Below are 20,390 nucleotides of genomic sequence, written 5' to 3'. Positions count from 1 at the left end.
AGTATGAAAATATTCAAATATTTCCTCTGACCTTTTGATGAACTAGAAGTAATGAGAAATTGACTAACAAACATAAGTAGAGCCTAAGTACTTTTTAAATAACAAAATAAGAAGAGCCGTGTGCACAGTTGTTTTGTTATGGTTGCTTGTTTGCTTTGTGAGAAATCAGTTAGAGAATCACAGGAGCAGCTGATTCAAGGACCACTGGCCAATTCCAGAACCTCTCTGAGCCTAAGATTCCTTAGTGCCCAATGACTTCATGAGCACACCAAGTAATCAAACAGGGATGATGTAAAAATGTTTTAAAGATGGTAAAGGCACAAACATTATCATTAAACCGATACTAAATATTAAAGTGCCAAGCACTATATACAACAATTCTACTTCAGTTTGAAGACTTTTGACTTGGAGTCCTTAGTTTATTTAATTCATCAGAAAGATGATAGTCAAATACTGATAATTTTACACTTGTAAAGGCTGAGGCTTTTCAGCAGGTCAATCTTCCTCCTGTACTACAGTCAATTCTTAGAAAAGAGCATCTTTTAAAACGCTTTAGGCAGGGTGCAGTGGCTCACACCTGTAACCCCAGCACTTTGGGAGGCCAAGGCAGGTGGATCACTTGAGGTCAGGAGTTCGAGACCAGCCTGGCCAACATGGTGAAACTCCACCTCTACTAAAAATACAAAAATTAGTCGGGTGCAGTAGCATGTGCCTGTAATCCCAGCTACTCAGGAGGCTGAGGCAGGAGAATCGCTTGAACCTGGGAGGCGGAGGTTGCAGTGAGATGAGATCGTGCCATTGTACTCCAGCCTGGGTGAAGAAGATTCCGTCTCAAAAAAAACCTTGAATGTGTTGGTCAAGGATACAAAATTTCATTTATAGACAGAAGGAATGAGTTCAAGAGATCTACTGTATAGCATGGTGACTGCAGTTAATAGCAATGTACCATGTGCAAGAAAATCACTGAACGAGTAGATTTTAAGTGTTCTCACCACAAAACAATATGTGAGGTGATGCACAGGTTAATTAGCCATTCCACAATGCATATGTATTTCTTCTTCTTTTTTTTTGAGACAGAGTCTCGCTCTGTCACCCAGGCTGGAGTGCAGTGGCATGAACTCAGCTTACTGCAACCTCCACCTGCCGGATTCAAGCAATTCTCCTGCCTCGGCCTCCAAGTAGCTGGGACTACTGGCGCACGCCACCATGCCCAGATTTTTTTTTTTTTTTTTTTTTTTTGGTATTTTTAGTGCAGAGGGGATTTCACCATGCTGGCCGGTTTGGTCTTGAACTCCTGACCTCATGATCCACCCACCTCAGCCTCCCAAAGTGCTGGGATTACAGGCGTGAGCCACCACGCCTGGCCAATGTATACATATTTCAAACATGTTGTATATTATAGATATATACAATTTTGTCAATTAAAAATAAATAAATAGGCCGGGTGCAGTGGCTCATGCCTGTAATCCCAGCACTTTGAGAGGCTGAGGCGGGCAGATCACGAGGTCAGGAGATCAAGACCATCCTGGCCAACATGGTGAAACCCCATCTCTACTAAAAAAAAAAAAATACAAAAAATTAGCCAAGTGTGGTGGTGCGCACCTGTAGTCCCAGCTACTCAGGAGGCTGAGGCAGAAGAATTGCTTGAACCCAGGAGGCGGAGCTTGCACTGAGCCAAGATGGCGCCACTGCACTCCAGCCTGGGTGGCAGAGCGAGATTCTGTCTCAAAAAAATAAATAAATAAAATAAATAAATAGCCTTGATATAAATGCTATATACACAAAACAAATGCGAGAACCATCACTGGCCCCTGGGTGCCAACAGACAGCATGAGAATGGGTTTGGAAGGAGACTGTACAGACAGGCGGCCAGGTGGCCCAGATAGCAGAGGCAGCAGCAGTCACTTCATGCTTTGCCAGGCTCCTCTCCTGCCCCTGCCACTGCCCACCGAGAGCAGTATGGATGGGAATTCGATAAACTGCAGTCACACCTAAATCCTAGCCCCTTCCGTTCTGACCTTTTCACGGGTAAAAAAAGGTCTTCCAAACTTGTGAATGGTTTAAGCTCCTCCAACTCAGATGACTTTATCCCCACTTTCTCTCTCCTTTAGCTCTTCCAAATGTAAATATTCCATTTCCAGTCAGAATTTTTGACATACCAGAATCAGTTTTTTCACTCACTACGTCTATTCCTAAGCATCTACACCACTTCCCTTACTGAAAATCAGGAGGCCTCTCCAGCCATCGCCTGCAATCAGGGAAGCACAGGAGAGTGAGGCTCCATGCTAGGGCTGGAAGCCTGGAGGCTGCAGGGGCTGCTTGTCAGCAGATGGCACTTAGAGATGCTTCAGACCAAAAGGTGGTCTGTGTACATCAGTCATTAGTTTCTAATATCTTGAACTGCACCTGGAGAAACTTTCTCTCACTTTACTGATGTGTATTATATTTCTCTAAAACACCAAGTTACTTAAATCCTACGTTTCTACACGACAGATGCTGCACTCATGTCCCTCCCTTCCCCACACTGTTTCCTACCTGCACTGGCCTCACTGCCTTTCTTGGGACTCAACGGTACAGATGCTTGTTCTCCTGGTTCTTTCTCCTTCCCCTTTCGTCGGATGGGACTTAGAGAAGGTGGGTTTGTTAGAGAAGGCAAGGCTGCCTAAAATAGAAAAACAAAAACAAAAAACAAAAAACAAAAACAATTGATGGAAGTATAACAAAACGGAAAGTTAGAATATTTGGTTTTACCATTTATTAAAAAGAGCTAACCCATGTCACTCATTTTGTTCTTGGACCCTGATATGTACAGTTCAGACACTCTACACATTTTATTTACTTTTACCCACACAATGATACATGGTAGTGACTGGCCCACAACTTCCTAACACGTGCACAGAGAACGAGTTGAAGATGGAAGGAGCCCTCAGGGAGCCCCCAGGCCCATGCCCCCCAACAGCAAACAACCAGGGCATTCTATGTTGGCCATGATACCATGACATGAAAGGGGTACAAAGCAGCATTTTTTTTTCTTTTTTGAGACAGGGTCTCACTCGTCACCCAGGATGGGGTGCAATCATAGTTCATTGTAGCCTCAACCTCCTAGGCTCAAGCAATCCTCCCACCTCAGCCTCCAGAGTAGATGGGACCACCAGCACATGCCACGTGACCCAGCTAATTTTTTAATTTCTTGAGGAGACAGGATCTCACACTATGATGCCCAGGCTGGTCTCGAACTCCAAGCTCTGGTGATCCTCCCATCTCAGCCTCTCAAAGTGCTGGAATTACAGGCATGAGCCACCGTGCCCAACCCAAAGCAGCATTTTAAACTCCTGTTTCTAAAAGAGGAAACAGGCTCAGAGATGAAGTAACTTATTCAAGGTCACAGCTGGTTACCAGCAAAGCTAGAAGTCAACAAAGCCAGATGTATTCATAAAGCCTCAACTCTCTCCAATACACAACACATGAGAGAATATAGAACATCGAGACTCCCAATGCTCTAGGAGGTAGCCATCATGGAGCAGAGTGAAAGAAAGATGACCGAGATGTGGAATTGAGGTCCTAGCTCTGCTACTTACTCACTCCCTGATCTTAGAAAAGTGCTTGTTATGGTTTCAATGCCTATAGTCCCCCAAATTTATACACTGAAACTTAATTACCAGGGTGATGGTATTAGGAGGTGGGGCCTTTGGGAGGTGACTGGTTCATGAGGGCAGACCCCTCATGAATGAGATTAGTGTCCATATATAACAGGCCCCAGAGAGCTCCCTCACCCCCTCACCACATAAGGGCAAGGCAAAAGTCCTGGATCTTGGACTTCCCAACCCCCAGAACTGTGAGAAGTAAATTCTGTTGTTGAAGCCACCCAGGCTATGGTATTTTGTTATGGTAACCCATGCTGACTAAGACAGTCACCTTAAACCATAATAGGATGAGTGGCTACAATCAGGTGCATGAACTGGAAGGCATCAGGGAAGAACTGCAGACAGTACATGAGAGGTTACCCGGGCATGGTGGCTCACGCCTGTAATCACAGCACTTTGGGAGGCCGAGGTGGGCAGATCATGAGGTCAGGAGATCGAGACCACCCTGACTAACATGTTGAAACCCCATCTCTACTAAAAAAAAAAAAAAATTAGCCAGGCGTGGTGGCATGGGCCTGTAATCCCAGCCACTCGGGAGGCTGAGGCAGGAGAATCGCTTGAACCCGGGAGGCAGAGGCTCTGTCTCAATTAAAAAGAAAAAGAAAAAGAAAAAGAGAGAGGCTGCTACAATGAAAACCCTGCTTGGTAGAAGGCACCAGTCACAAGCTCACTGACTGTATGAGTCCATCCACAGTAATGTCCAGAAGACACAGAGTCACAGAGACAGAAGGCAGGTTAGTGGCTGCCTGCAGCTGGGGGCATGGGAGATTTTGGGTAAAGGGTACAGAGTTCCTTTGTGGGGTCTAAAACTGATTCTGGTGATGGCTGTAAAACTCTGTGGGCATACTAAAGAGAATGAATTATATACTTTAAATGGGTGAATTATATGAATTATCTCAAGAATGCTGTTTCCTGGCTGGGAGTGGTGGCTCATGCCTGTAATCCCAGCACTTTGGGAGGCCGAGGCGGGTGAATCACGAGGTCAGGAGTTCGAGACCAGCCTGGCCAACATGATGAAACCCCGTCTCTACTAAAAATACAAAAAGTTAGCTGGGTGTGGTGGCAGGTGCCTGTAATCCCAACTACTTGGGAGGCTGAAGCAGGAGAATCACTTGAACCTGGGAGGCAGAAGTTGCAGTGAGCCGAGATCATGCCAATCCACTCCAGCCCAGGCGACAGGATGAGACTCTGTCTCAAAAAAAAAAAAAAAAAAAAAAAAAAAAAAATCAAAAAATTAGCTGGGCATGGTGGCCACGCCTGTAGTCCCAACTACTGAGGAGGCTGAGGCAGAAGGATCACTTGAGCCTGGGAGATAGAGGCCACAGTGAGCTATGATCATGACACTGCACTCCAAGCTGGGCAACAGAGTGACACCCTATCTCAAAAAAAATAAATTAAATTTAAAAAAAAAATGCTGTTTCCCAAACAAAAGGCTAGTGCAGTAATCCAAACAAGATAGTATATCAGTCTGGACCAGAAGTGGCAGAGAACATAAAGTATGCTTATGTACATGTATTATGTGTCCATGTACAGGTGCATGCATATGTGCAGAGGTCCCCAAACTTTTTGGCACCAGGGACCAGTTCTGTGGAAGACAATTTTTCCACAAACCGGGGTTGGCGGGGGATGGTTTCGGGATGAAACTGTTCCACCTCAAATCATCATCAGGCATTAGATTCTCATAAGGAGTATGCAACCTAGATCCCTCAAATGTGCAGTTCACAATAGGATTCATGTTCTGATATGGTTTGGCTCTGTGTCCCCACCCAAATCTCATGTTGAATTGTAATCTCCAGTGTTGGAGGTGGGGCCTGGTGGGAGGTGATTGGATCATGGGGGTAGTTTCTAATGGTTGAGCACCATTCCCCTAGGGCTCCTTTGTGTAGCAACTCCCCCTACAGGTGCTCTCCTTTCTCTCTCCTCTCTGCCTCTCCCTCTCAATCTTTCTCTTTCTCTCTCTCTCTCCCCCCCTCTCTCTCCCTCCTTTTCTCTCTCTCTTTCCTGTGGGCCATGTGAAGATATGCCTACTTCCCCTTCACCTTCTGCCATGACTGCAAGTTTCCTGAGGCCTTCCCAGAAACAGAGGCCTGTACAGCCCACAGAACCATGAGCCAATTAAACCTCTTTTCTTTATATGTCTCAGGTATGTCTTTATAGCAGTGTGAGAACGAACTCATACACGCTCCTATGAGAATCTAATGCCACCACTGGCATGAGAGGAGATAGAGCTCAGGTGGTAATGCTTGCTCACCTCTTCCTGTGCAGCCCAATTTTTTTTTTTTTTTTTTGAGATGGAGTCTCGCTCTGTTGCCCAGGCTGGAGTGCAATGGCACAATCTCGGCTCACTGCAAGCTCCACCTCCCGGGTTCATGCCATTCTCCTGCATCAGCCTCCCAAGTAGCTGGGACTACAGGTGCCTGGCACCACGCCCGGCTAAATTTTTGTATTTTTAGTAGAGACGGGGTTTCACTGTGTGAGCCGGAATGGTCTCGATCTCCTGACCTTGTGATGCACCGGCCTCGGCCTCCCAAAGTTCTGGAATTACAGGCGTGAGCCACCATGCACGGCCTGCAGTCTGGCTTTTAACAGAGGTTGGGGACCCCTGCGTATGTGCATGTGTATGTGCATGTACATGTATGTGAATACAAATGTACACACTTTCTTCTCGCAAAATATTTAGTAGGGGAAACAAAAGACTTGGTGAGTGGAAATGAAGAGTTGTGGTGACCTGTTTCTAGCTTGATAAGATACAAAGTGGGGGAAATGGGGCAGGGGCAGATGTGGGCAGGAGGACAGAAAGCTGAGCTCATCACACCGTGTCTGACATATCCACAAATCAGCTATATATAAGTGTCACGGGGCAGCTGGCTACACTGAACTGCAGCTCCAGAGATGGGTCCTCAGAGATCCCTCATCTAGACACTGAAGACAGGAGAACAGCCCTGACTCTCAGGCTGCCCTGCCCGATACTGGAGCCACTACCCACATAGGGTTATTTAAATTTAAATTTAATGAAAATTAAACTGAATCAGGGGTTCAGTTCTTCAGTCACACTAGCTGCATTTCAAGGGCTCAACAGCTATATGTGGTTAGTGGCTACCGTCTTGGCTGGCATAGCTATGGAGCACTGCCATGGTTATAGAAAATTCTGCCACTCTCTAGAACAACACTGGCCCAGAGACTACAAAGAGAGAAGACGGCCTAGGATAGAGCCTAGAAAGCATGTGCTGGTGGGCAGGAAGGACTGAACCCAGTGACTGGGGAGTGGCAAGTGGGTCAGGGAACACCCAGGAGGCCCTCTGAAAGCCAACTGAAGAGGACACTCAAGATGGGGGCAGCGGCCTGCAGGGTACAAAGAGGGAAAGGCAGGGAGGACCAGAGCAGTGCCCAGAGATGTAATGATCTGGGCGGGAAACGCTGCTATGGAGTGTGGCAATAGAAACCACCAGCAGGGGTTAAGGAAGGATGGCTGAAGTAGTAGACAGAGTCCAGGCCAAGAGAGCCAAAGAAGCCTTGCAAACAAGGTCCACCTCAGAGCAACGGGAAGCTCTGTGAGCTGAGGCTGGGACTCTCCAGAGATGTTTGCAGAGAAGGGAGAAGACTGATGGCAGCTAAAGGAGAATGGGAAGTTAGTGGGGAGATTTTTAAAGGTAGAAGACAAGGCAAAGAGAGAGTAATCAGATATAAACAGTAAGTTAACTGGTCTATCTTAGGCCGGGTGTGGTGGCTCACGCCCATAATCCCAACACTTTGGGAGGCCGAGGCGGGTAGATCACTTGAGGTCAGGAGTTTGATACCAACCTGACCAACATGGTGAAACCCCATCTCTACTAAAAATACAAAAAAATTAGCTGGGTGTGGTGGTGCATGCCCCTGTAATCCCAGCTACTCGAGAGGCTGAGGCAGGAGAATCGTTTGAACCCAGGAGGCAGAAGTTGCAGTGAGCTGAGATCACACCATTGCACTCCAGCCCAGGCAACAAGAGTGAAACTCCGTCTCAAAAAAAAAAAAAAGTATGTGAACTGGTCTATCTTAAATCCATTGTACAAATAGTTAACATTTGTTTTGAAGTTGATTTTATTGCTTCATAGAAAAGCAAAACTGTCCCTGAGATTGGCAGAACATTCTACAATCATGGAAATGCTCTATAACTATGCTAGTCAGGACAGTAGCCATTAACCAAGATTTAAGGAGACAGCAATGAGGTACTTAGCCAGGAATATCAATTCTGAGCTTTCTTGGCTAATGCTGGAAACCTAAAACTAAAGCCAGGTATTTCCCTCTTAGGGATAACAGTGATTGATGATACTCAAAGAGCTATAAAACACATGGTCACATTTTTTTCTTCTTTTGGAAAGAGTCTGACTCTGTCATCCAGGCTGGAGTGCAGCGGCACAATCAAGGCTCACTGCAAACTCCGCCACCCACGTTCAAGCAATTCTCTTGCCTCAGCCTCCCAAGTAGCTGAGATTACAGGCATGCACCACCATGCCCATCTAATTTTTTGGTTTTTTTTTTTTGAGACAGAGTCTCGCTCTGTCGCCCAGGCTGGAGTGCAGTGGCACGATCTCGGCACCCAGGCTGGAGTGCAGTGGTGTGATCTCGGCTCACTGCAAGTTCCGCCTCCTGGGTTCACGCCATTCTACTGCCTCAGCCTCCTGAGTAGCTGGGACTACAGGCGCCTGCCACCACGCCCAGATAATTTTTTTGTATTTTTAGTAGAGACGGGGTTTCACCGTGTTAGCCAGGATGGTCTCGATCTCCTGACCTCGTGATCCACCCGCCTCGGCCTCCCAAAGTGCTGGGATTACAGGCTTAAACCACCGCGCCCGGCCCAACCCATCTAATTTTTTGTATTTTTAGTAGAGATGGGGTTTCGTGATGTTGGCCAAGCCGGTCTCGAACTCTTGGCCTCAAGTGATCCACCCGCTTCAGTCTCCCAAAGTGCTGGAATAGCAGGCATGAGCCACTGCACCCATCCATATGGTCACATTTTGATGTTAAATTTAGTGTCACAATCTGAGCAATTTTGTTTATTTAAAGCAAAAAGAGAATAAAGAAGGGACAGATCACTAAACAAAGGTAGTCTGGAAACCCACAGTCATTAAGGCTGTATTAATCCAGCACCCAAGTGAGACATTACCTTTATTGCGGGTCCAGGAGCCACGTCATCTAGGACGTGGGCACAAATGTTAATCACCTTCAGCAGGTGGGAGAAGAGCTGCTCCACCATGGGCACCAGGGCCCGGTCCCCCAAGGCTGGCCAGACCTCCTCTTGCTTGGTGGCTGCTGGGTTGGCTTCTTCTTCAGAGGCCCATGAACTTCTCAGAGATTTGGGAGCACTGGCTGTGATATGGGCATAGACATTACCTCTTTACCCCAATAGCATGGGAAAGACAAATTGCTTGGGGAACAGAAGTCATTTAAGACCCTATCTATGTTGAGAGTTGGCCAGACATCTGTGCCTGATATTCAACTGATAAGCCAAACTCAAACTGAAACTGATGTTTCCCCCACAAATCTGTGTTCCCAATTTCCATGACTGTCACCACCACACACCTGCCCAGGATGTGAAGTCATCCCGGGTTTCTTTGTCTTCACAACCAAAGTTCAATTGGTGAACCAGGCCAGGCAATTCTGCCTCCTTCATTCTATTACAATCAGTGTCTTCCCTACAATCCCAAAGCCATTATCTTGCCTTAGCATCAACATTAATCTCCTGAGTCTCCCCTACCTTCTCCTCCAGCCCACATTCAAGTTGGCTGAATGATCTTATTAAAATACTCATCTTTTAGTCCCTTTCACGAAACTCTCCTGTAGCCCCCCGAAGCAAATAGCACAGGTCCCAATTCTTTCGTGGAGACTGGCAAATTCTCCCAAAATCAATTTTAATGGACTCCGTCTTCCTTGCTGGCCACATCCTCCATTATCATCGCCAAGGTGCTACACCCTCTCCGTGTTGTGCCCTTTCCTACCAGCCCATAAATCTGCCCAAGGAGAGTGATCAGGGCCACTCTGTGTGACCACTGCACTTTTGTTTACATGTATCCCCCTCTAATCTAAAACCAACTTGAGAATGAAGTCCATACATTATACTTTATCATCCCAGTGCCCGAGGGAGTACTGGCATATGGTGCCCACTAAAATGAAATTCAAAATGAGTCTACTTGTAGTTAACTGAGGGGCTATATTGGGAAGAGGCTACTTTAAAATACTCAGCACAGAACAGCTGCCAACTGCATGTGTTTATGCATATAGGTAACATCTGAAATTTGACTAAAGGGACAAGCCATCACTGGCAATGACCTTATAGTATTTTCCCCTCATACGCTCACCGCCCCCATTTCCCCTAAGGAAATCAAAATCCAAGTTCCGGAATCCCTGTTTCAATTCAGTACCAGTACCTGCAAGCAAGTTTCCGGCCAAAATCAAAGCATCTTGATGGGCTGAGAGATCCAATGGGAACCAAGCTGACGAGAGCAGGGTCAGAATCATTGTGGCCATCCCAACGGTACAGCTCTTCCTAGACTCATCTGAGGCACTCAGTGGAGGCACTCTGGAAGCAGACATTTGCAAAGTCAAATTATAGACAATTTTCAAGCAAACAACAGTCTTCCTTTCTCTTGCAATTCCAAGAGGAAGGCATGTCACAATACATTGTATACCAGCTCAGAAACTGTTTTATTGTTAATCAACTAACATCTTTCCTATAAATCAAAGCTCCATAAAAATCAGTTGAGAAATGAAATCAGGTAGTAGATCTGAATAAAAGTATTGGGGCCTAAGTGTCCAATGAAGGAATGCTTTCACTAGGGCATATGACAATGGTTCTGCTGAACTGGAGATGAGACAGCTACCCAGACATTTGGGCATCTTAATGCCATTGAGTAAACAGGCACAAAATAAACGAGAACTGGCTGGGGTGAGCTCTTTATTACTACGGAAAAATAGTGTACTTGATACACAATGGGGCAGGTCTGACGTGGTTAGTTTTCCTGATATTATTATGTTGGTTCCCCAATGGTATCCTTTAACACCCCATATCTTGTAGTAACAGTTATTGAAAGACAAATTGCAATCTCAAATAAGCAGGACTACCCAGGGCTCAATCCCCTAGAAAAGATAGTATAAGTCAACCTACCAAGAATTGAACCCCAACCACCTGAGGTGCTGACTGAGGATGAAGAGAACATAGAATGGGTATGGAGAATAGAACTCATAAATATCAACCCCTTGTGAACAGATGCAGAAACAAGGATTATGGTGTCTACCCATATTTTCTTTTTTATTTTATCATTTAAATCTATCTATATTTTAAATTGTAAAAAGTATTAGAACTGTATGTTTACTTGAACGAATTTTTAACTTTCTTTAAATTAATACATTTTACTCCAATGCCAAAGTTGCTCAGAAGTCAAGTCTAGTGCCAGACCTATGACTAGAAACCACAGCTGCTCAGTCTGTATGTGAGGAAGGTGGGAAAGCAATCATTCTAGAGCAGATAATGTAATCCACTTCAAGCAAATGTCAGCAGGTCATTTGCTGACACACACAAGAAATCTGCAGGTTTACTTCTCAAATGTGATGTGAGTCACCAAAATCTTCTCAGTAATTGATACACAAAATGAAAGCCTATTCCTGAATGCTGGAGAAGACTTGAAATTATTTCCCAGATACTAGTAGGGCCATCTACTGGAGGAAAATCATTTTTAAATAAAAGCTGTTAACGTAAGAACAGAAGTTCCTAAATCACCATTTCGTATGCTAGGTCATATTTAAGTGAAAAAAGGTTCCTTAACTTCTAATTCACAGCAAATAATTCTGGAAAGAATCAAGCTAATGAGAAAAGTCTTTTGCCAGCATATGAAAATTCCCTTAAAGGAATTGAAGATCACACCCTGAAATTCCCAAAAATGCCTAAGAACATTTGGCACTCATTTCCCACAGCTCCTGTCACTAGTCTCACACAACTAATATAGCAGAAACAAGTATTCCATCAGATATTTTTCCAAAAAGCCAAACTGATAAAAGATTTCAAAAGAAAGAAAAAGGGCATCCTAATAACTATGTCTATATCATACTGTTGTCAACAACTATTAATATATACTGAGGAAAATACATACCCACAGTGCCAACCTAAACTCCAAATGCAAACTGGGAAGGCAGTGGAAAGAAGACACAAAGCTTCACAGCATCCAAACTGAGAAGAAAGAAACAATAAAATCACACCCAAACACCACAAAGGTTTATTGAATTATATCTCCTTTTACCCTTTATAAAAAGTACAATGAGAAGAAAACTGAGATCTGTGTATGATAACCACAGGATATCTGTCCCACCATGGTACAACTTCCTACTTTAGACAACTCAAACACGTGTTACCAGAATGGCAATTATATCCCAATGAAGAGAGGCTCCTGTGCTGCCCACACCCTGGAATGCTCTCCCACCCTTCCGCCTCTCAACTGCCCCTGCACATCCTTAGGAGCTGAGCTCCAGCTGATCACATCATCTCCCTGACCAGCCTGCAGAAACTGTAAGGGCAGGAATCTTGTTTTTACATCTCAAGCCTACAACAGTGCCTGACACATGTTGGCCACAATAAAAATAAATAAGCAAAGTTTATGATATTTTGAACAAATCAAGGGAAAACCATACTGCAGACAGCCCAAACAATATTTAGTCTTCTATAATATGCAACTATTTCTTTTGTCAAATAAAATAAAAAGGTCTGGGTGGGCGCAGTGGCTCACACCTGTAATCCCAGCACTTTGGGAGGCCAAGGCGGGTGGATCACAAGGTCAGGAGTTTGAGACCAGCCGGACCAACCTGGTGAAACCACAAAAATTAGCCAGGTGTGGTGCCACGCGCCTGTAATTCCAGCCACTCAGGAGGCTGGGGCCAGAGAATCATTTGAACCCGGGAAGCGGAGGCTGCAGTGAGCCAAGATCACGCCACTGCACTCCAGCCTGGGCAACAGAGTGAGATTCCGTCTCAAAAAATAAAAATAAAAATAAAAAGGTTTAACCTGGTCACCAACAAATTAACATTACTTTTGTATATTATTTTTTCTGATAACAAAAGTTATACTTGCTCATTTTAGAAAATTTGAGAATATCTGAAAAATATAAAGAAGACAAAAATCATCCACAATCCCAAAATTTATCTTGGTGATTATCTGCCAATGTGAGAAATGTATATATGTAAATATTATTATTATTATTATTATTTTTTTTTTTTTGAGATGGAGTCTCGGTCTGTTGCCCAGGCTGGAGTGCAGTGGCACAATCTCTGCTCACTGCAAGCCCTGCCTCCCAGGTTCACGCCATTCTCCTGCCTCAGCCTCCCGAGTAGCTGGGACTACAGGCGCCTGGCACCACACCCGGCTTATTTTTTGTATTTTTAATAGAGACGGGGTTTCACCGTGTTAGCCAGGATGGTCTTGATCTCCTGACCTCATGATCCTCCGGCTTCTGCTTCCCAAAGTGCTGGGATTACAGGTGTGAGCCACCGCGCCCGACCAATATTATTTTTCTTAACCGAAATCCAACTATACCCCCTACCAGGTTTGTATTCTGCCTTTTTTCACTCAATATTACAATCCAGATTATATATCTCCATATTGTTAAAAATTCTCCAAAGCATCACACTATATACTAGCATATGTACATAATTTAATTATTCTTGGATTCTTGGATATTATGGTTCTTTTCTAATGTCAGCAACATAAATTATTATTATAAAAATGTAAGGCCAGGCATGGTGGCTCACGCCCTTGGGTGGCCAAGGCGGGTGGATCACCTGAGGTTGGGAGTTTGAGACCAGCCTGACCAACATGGAGAAACCCTGTCTCTACTAAAAATACAAAATTAGCCGGGCATGGTAGTGCATGCCTGTAATCCCAGCTACTCGGGAGGCTCAGGCAGGAGAACTGCTTGAACCCGGGAGGCGGAGGTTGTGGTGAGCTGAGATCGTGCCATTGCACTCCAGCCTGGGCAACAAGAGCAAAACTGTCTCAAAAAATAATAATAAATTAAAAAAATAAAAATGTAAGAACGTAAATTATAAATATTTTTCCCTTAGTATATATTACCAAGTCACTGAGTTAATTATAATCTAGACATTTTAAACTTCTGATACATTACCAATGCAGGTGACAGTAGTTTACTTTTCTTTTTTGAGAGTCTCGCTCTATTGCACAGGCTGGAGTGCAGTGGCTTGATCTCAGCTCACTGCAACCTCTGCCTCCTAGGTTCAAGCGATTCTCCTGCCTCAGCCTCCTGAGTAGCTGGGATTACAGGCACCCGCCACCAGGCCCAGCTAATTTTTGTATTTTTAGTAGAGATGGGGTTTCACCACGTTGGCCAGGTTGGTATCCAACTCCTGACCTCAAGTGAGCCCCCAACCTTGGCCTCCCAAAGTGCTGGGATTACAGGCATGAGCCACCATGCCTGGCTTATTTTAATTTTTATGTCTTCCTCAATTGGCTGAATTTTTTTATTTTGGGCGTGTATTACTTTAATAATCAGAAAAAAAATAGTTATTTACATTCCTGGAGTAAGCTAAGATTCTTTTTACAGAAGCACAGTTTCTTAGCAAGCCTCATGGATAAGTAAGAGCTCTAATACAAGCACCTCACCATAAGATGACCATACAACTAACTGGCCACACAAGCTACCAAAAATTATTATAATTTCATTAAGACCAATCAAGAAAGAGACTTACTGTGAGTGCTCTCGTGGTTGATGTGATTAGTTCATGAGAAACTGCTGCAATAACTCTTGAAAGGTTATTTTCCATAGTGACATCTGTTATGCTTGGTAGTAGGTTATAGCCTCTATATATTCTAATAAGAAAAATATAGAGACTTACAATATACTATTAAAACATATATTTTTAAAGATCAAATGGCATTTAAAAGTTTAAGATTAAAGATTAAAAGAAGTTAAGCAGTCTCAACTTTTAAGTGAAAGAGGGGCTGAAAATAAATTTTGATCATTATTCCATAACAATGGCTGAATTTATTCCCTCCCTTCCTCCCAGTCTGCCCCGAACACTTTCACTGCAGCCATACTCCCCTTACAGCATTGCCCACTATCTCTTTAAGTTGAAATAAATGCTTCATGAAGTTATTCCTGCTTCCAAGAAAAAAGAAATTCCTTTCTCCACTTCTGAGCTCCCACGGCACTTTTTTGCATTCCCTTCATGGCACACGTCAATTTCTATCCCCCATTATAGTTATATACAAACTCTAATTCCTTTAGAACACATGGAAAAAAGGCAAAAAATAAAATAAAACAAATTAGAATACCCCAATGGTTTGAATAAAGCCAATCTGATTTTGTATCCCTCACAGTGTCTTGTCCACAGAGACACTCAACAAAACTAAGGAGATTATGATTTTAAGTTAACACATGAATGCTAATAGAACAGGCAGCTGAGCAGCCCACTCTGCTGCACAATTGGTCATTGTATCTATCACGCAAGACCCAATTAAGCACAGCTGAATTGTCAAGAGGCCTGCTGAAGTTTGGAACTGGAAAATTTTTCAAAGTAGTAGTTAGTAACCAATTTTAATGATATCTCAGTTGGCATCTATTAATAAATATTCATCTTCTGAAATGACATTAAGAAGCAACAATTCATTCTAAGCTTATCAAATTCCTGATAATCAAATACTCTTTCACTGCTTCTACTTATCTTAAAGGAAGGAGTATTTATATAAAATCCTTTCAAAGAGAGAAAATGCCAGTTCTGAGTTTAAACAAAGGAAATTATCTGAAGGGGAAATATTAAAGTGGCCAAAAAAATATTTCCATGTGTTTTTTTTGTTTTTGTGTGTGTGTGTTTTTTGAGACGGAGTCTCACTCTGTAGCCCAAGCTGAGAGTGCAATGGCACAATCTTGGCTCACTGCAACCTCTGCCTCCAGGGCTCAAGTGATTCTCATCCCTCAGCCTCCCGAGTAGCTGGGATTACAGGTGCCCACCACCACGCCCGGCTAATTTTTTGTATTTGAGTAGAGGCGGGTTTTGCCATGTTGCCCAGGGTGGTCTTGAACCCCTGAGCTCAGGCGACCTGCCCGCCTGGGCCTCCCAAAGTGTTAGGATTACAGGCATGAGTCACCGCGCCTGGCCTTCCATGTGTTTTTTAAAGCAGTCTTTACATGAAAAAAGATGTTATTTATTCAGGAATTATGACTTTGAAATTTGATAAGCTGAGTCCCTAATTCAGAAAAAAAGCATCAAGTGATCATTTAAGCTTAGAAGTCATTTAGTCCAAGTTTTGTAAAACACTGTTACTCAGCAGAAAAAAAGAGTATCATATAAAGCCAATTTTTAAAATAACATTTAAAAGACAAAATTAAAAAGGACAAGTCTTATCACTTCTGCAATCTTCTTTGCAAGCTAGAATTCTAAAGATTATAGCTTCATTAAAGCACTCTGTCCCACTCACCTAAGAATCAGGTAGTATGGGATATATGTGGCCATTTGACACTATATTCAAAAGCTCCACAACAAATGTGAATGATAATCTTGCAAATCACTGAACTACTGGATAACCCTAAACAACACTGACTTTAATAGCCCGCTCACCGAAAATCAACAGGCATGATAGAATACAATCCTCTTTAAAGGTAACACAACTAAAGTGAACATTTAACAGATAATACATAAGTGTCACAAATAAAAATACAACTGTCAGCACATGGAATGTAATAAACTATTAAAAGATTTACAATGTCACAGCTGAGTGATTGTGGCAGAGCTTAAATACAGAGGCGGTGTGGTCAATCCTCAAAATGGTAATATCCTATCAAAGGACTGACCTACACTCAAACATCCTCAGCTAATGCTTTTTTCTAGAAAATGAAATGTTTTCAATTAAAGCCTAAAGAAAGGCATCAGGAAAGAGCATTTTCCCGACAATGTGAGGACACCACTGGGTCAGCATACCTGGTTATTGTGCTGACGGAGAAATGAGATGGAGGCTGTGTCTCATGCATGAGAAGTTTCAGGTAAACACTGCTTTGATCTCTTGCCACGGCCACTACTGGATCAGCTTGTCCTTGGTCACATTTATAAAACAGCTTTGGGACAAGCCTAACACAAAAGTAAGGTTAATTTGCTTAAGAAAGTAGATGAAACTCACCTGTGATAGACCACCCTCCTCCCTGCAGGTGGCTAAGCCAACACCTCTGGTTACCAGCAGACACCACTTCTTGCCCCCTTTCTCAGGTGGCGTTCTTCAAGCACGTGACAGTGTTGTCTCCAATCTCAGGGTCACTCTCTCATGCACCCACTTGGACATAACTGGGTGCTGTACTTTCTTTTTTTATTTATTTTTTTTGAGACAGAATCTCACTCTGTGGCCCAGGCTGGAGTACAGTGGCGTGATCTCGGCTCACTGCAACCTCTGCCATCCAGGTTCAAGTGACTGTCCTGCCTCAGCCTCCTGAGTAACTGGGATTACAGCCTGCCACCACGCCCGGCTAATTTTTGTAGTTTTAGTAGAGACAGGGTTTCACCACCTTGGCCAGGCTGGTCTTGAACTCTTGAACTCCTGACCTCGTGATCCACCCGCCTCAGCCCCTAAAAGTGCTGGGATTACAGGCGTGAGCCCCCACGCCCAGCCAGGTGCTGTACTTTTTTTCTGTCTGTCATAAAATTTAGTCCCTTTCTATTCCACTATTAAATGCTTTAATTAAAAACCAACTTTGAAAGTTCTCTTTCTAAACCTTTTGATCAACATCAACAAGTACTGAACAGCGTCTGTCCACAGAGTACTGAGCACAGAGCAGGTCTGAATGCCAGCTGCATTCCTTAGGCACTTTTGCAATTTTGTCTGCAAAATTGTCCCAAACACTCCCAGATGGCAAAGCTTAAGCTGAGATTCCTAACAAATCTAAACTGAATTCAAATGGAGAATACGGGTAACATTTTCCTACAAAAACAAAAGGGCTCATATCTGCCATCAACACTCAGTAATACTTTTAGAAACAATCAACTATTTTATCATATTGGTCTGCAAACCCCAGTATCTTTAATTAAAGTCTCTTTCCTCATGGACACTTGATCATGAGTAGAATTTTTTCTAGAACAGAAGAAGTAACTACTGGCTGGGTACGGTGGCTCACGCCTGTAATCCCAGCACTTTGGGAGGCCGAGACAGGAGAACCGCTTGAGGCCAGGAGTTCAAGACCAGCCCGGCCAACATGGCAAAACCCCATCTGTACTAAAGATACAAAAATTAGCCAGGCATGGTGGCACACTCCTATAATCCCAGCTACTTGGGAGGCTGAGGCAGGAAAATCGCTTGAACCCAGGAGGTAATAGTTGCAATGAGCCAAGATTCCACCACTGCATTCCTGCCTGGGTGACAGAGCGAGACTCTGTCTCCACAAACAAACAAAGAAGTTGTTATCATTTGCAGAAAATGGTAAAGCTGCAAAATCTCTGAATAGGCAAGTCATACAAACCTATTAAGTAAATGAAAAGTGTGTCTCACAAGTAATCAAAGAAATGCAAATTACAATGATGAAAATGAAAAATAATATGCATCAAAATGTAACTTTGGTTTTCTTTCAGTAGTCTGATTACAAAGATTATTTCCTTTTTTATATTTTCCTTAAATTTTGTTCATTAAACATGTATTACTTTCAAAAGAAGGTGAGTTATTTTAAAAAGAAATATCAGCCGGGTGTGGTAGCTCACGCCTGTAATCCCAGCACTTTGGAAGGCCAAGGCAGGTGGATCACTTGAGGTCAGGAGTTTGAGACCAGTCTGGCCAACATGGTGAAACCCCATCTCTACCAAAAAATACAAAAATTAGCTGGCAGTGGTGGCTCTCGCCTGTAATTCCAGCTTCTTGGGAGGCTGACGTGGGAAGCACTTGAACCTGGGAGGCAGAGACTGCAGTGAGCTGAGATCACACCACCACACTCCAGCCTGGGCATCATAGAATGACCCTATCTCAAAATAAATAAATAAATAAAGAGAAGTATCAACTTCTGCCCAAAAAACTGATACATATTTAACTTTTTTTCAAATATTTGTATTGGTGAGAAGAATCAGGCACAATCACATTCTGGTAGTGGGAGTATACTTTGGTATGTTTCTGCTATATGTTCTCAGAAGTGGGAGCTGAGCTGTGGGTACGCAAGGGCATACAGAGTGGTACAATGGACATTGGAGACTCTCAAGGCGGGAGGCTGGGAGGAAGGTGAGGGACAAAAAACTACATATTGGGTACAAGGTTCACTACTCAGGTGATAGGTGTACTAAAATCTCAGACTTCACCACGTAACCAAAATTCAGCCATGTAACCAAAAACCACTTGTACCCCAAAACTATTGAAATTAAAAAAAAATGTGTATATGTAGAAAGAAACGAAGGAAGGAAGGAAGGAAGGAAGGAAGGAAGGAAGGAAGGAAGGAAGGAAGGAAGGAAGGCAGGCAGGCAGGCAGGCAGGCAGGCAGGCAGGCAGGCAGGCAGGCAGGCAGGCAGGCAGGCGGGAAGGGGAAGGGGAAGGGGAAGGGGAAGGGGAAAGGGGAAGGGAAAGGGAAAGGGAAAGGGAAGGGGAGAAGCGGGGAAGGGAGGGAAGGGAGAAGCGGGGAAGGGAGGGAAGGGAGGAAGGGAGGGAGGAAGGAAGGAAGGAAGGAACGAACGAACGAAGGAACGAACAATGGTATGTTTTTGAAGAGCAGTTTCACAGTAAGTACCAAAATTATTTTAAAATCCACTTCTAGGTGATCTACTCAAGAGAAATGAAAACATGTCTACACAAAATCTTGTAGGCAAATGTTCACAGTACCATAATTCATAAATTAGCCAAAACGTGAACTCAATAATATCCATCTGATGGATAGATAAAATATGGTATTATTCATATAATAAAATACTTTCACCAATAAAAATGAACAAACTACCGATACATGCTACAACAAGAACCAATCTCACAATTAAGTAAAAGAAGCCAAATGCAAAAGTCCATCTATACTATGACCCCGGTATTATCAAATGTCCAGAAAATACAAATCTTTGTTGGTTTTGAGACAGAGACTCTCTCTGTTGCCCAGGTTGGAATGCAGTGGCACGATCTCTGCTCACTGCAACCTCTACCTCCCAGGTTCAAGTGATTCTCCTGTCTCAGCCTCCCAAGTAGCTGGAATTACAGGCGCGTGCCACCACATCCAACTAATTTTTGTATTTTTAGTAGAGACAGGGTTTCACCATGTTGGCCAGGCTGGTCTCGAACTCCTGACCTCAAGTGATCCACCCACCTCAGCCTCCCAAAGTGCTAGGATTACAGGCGTGAGCCACCGCGCCTGGCAAAAACACAAATCTTAAGGGACAGAAAATAGATAAGTAGCTGCCTAGGAGTGGGGGCAGGAACCGGAGGTTACAGCAAATGGGCACAAGGATACCTTTGAGGTGATAGAAATGGTGCTAAAATTGGAGTTTACTATACACTCAAAAATGAGTATGTTTCAAGAAATGTAAATTACAACCTCCATAAAGCTATCAGAAAATTTGTTTTAAATTTAAAGCCTGGCCAGGCACCATGGTTCATGCCTGTAATCCCAGCACTTTGGGAGGCCAATGCAAATGGATCACGGGGTCAGGAGTTCGAGACCAGGTTGGCCAATATGGTGAAACCCTGTCTCTACTAAAAATACAAAAATTAGCTGGGCGTGGTGGTGTGCCCCTGTAATCCCAGCTACTCGGGAGGCTGAGGCAGGAGAATCT

At 43.7% G+C, this 20,390-nt stretch overlaps 1 protein-coding gene across 1 annotated transcript in view; it reads right to left on the bottom strand.

Moving 5' to 3' along the window:
- HTT (huntingtin) overlaps positions 1 to 20,390 on the bottom strand; it is a 166,804-nt gene that overhangs the window by 86,379 nt on the left and 60,035 nt on the right. The window contains exons 22-27 of the mRNA XM_055245541.2: positions 16,599 to 16,745; positions 14,370 to 14,490; positions 11,768 to 11,844; positions 10,049 to 10,200; positions 8,788 to 8,990; positions 2,536 to 2,662 (exon numbers count right to left, since the gene is read on the bottom strand). Coding sequence (XP_055101516.1) covers positions 2,536 to 2,662; positions 8,788 to 8,990; positions 10,049 to 10,200; positions 11,768 to 11,844; positions 14,370 to 14,490; positions 16,599 to 16,745 — 827 coding nt within the window. The remainder of the gene's footprint in view (positions 1 to 2,535; positions 2,663 to 8,787; positions 8,991 to 10,048; positions 10,201 to 11,767; positions 11,845 to 14,369; positions 14,491 to 16,598; positions 16,746 to 20,390) is intronic.

This window comes from Symphalangus syndactylus, chromosome 16 (genome assembly GCF_028878055.3).
Source record: "Symphalangus syndactylus isolate Jambi chromosome 16, NHGRI_mSymSyn1-v2.1_pri, whole genome shotgun sequence".
NCBI classification, from domain to species: Eukaryota; Metazoa; Chordata; class Mammalia; order Primates; family Hylobatidae; genus Symphalangus; species Symphalangus syndactylus.
Note: the sequence above shows the minus strand (reverse complement) of the source record. Positions and strands in the feature narration are given on the sequence as shown.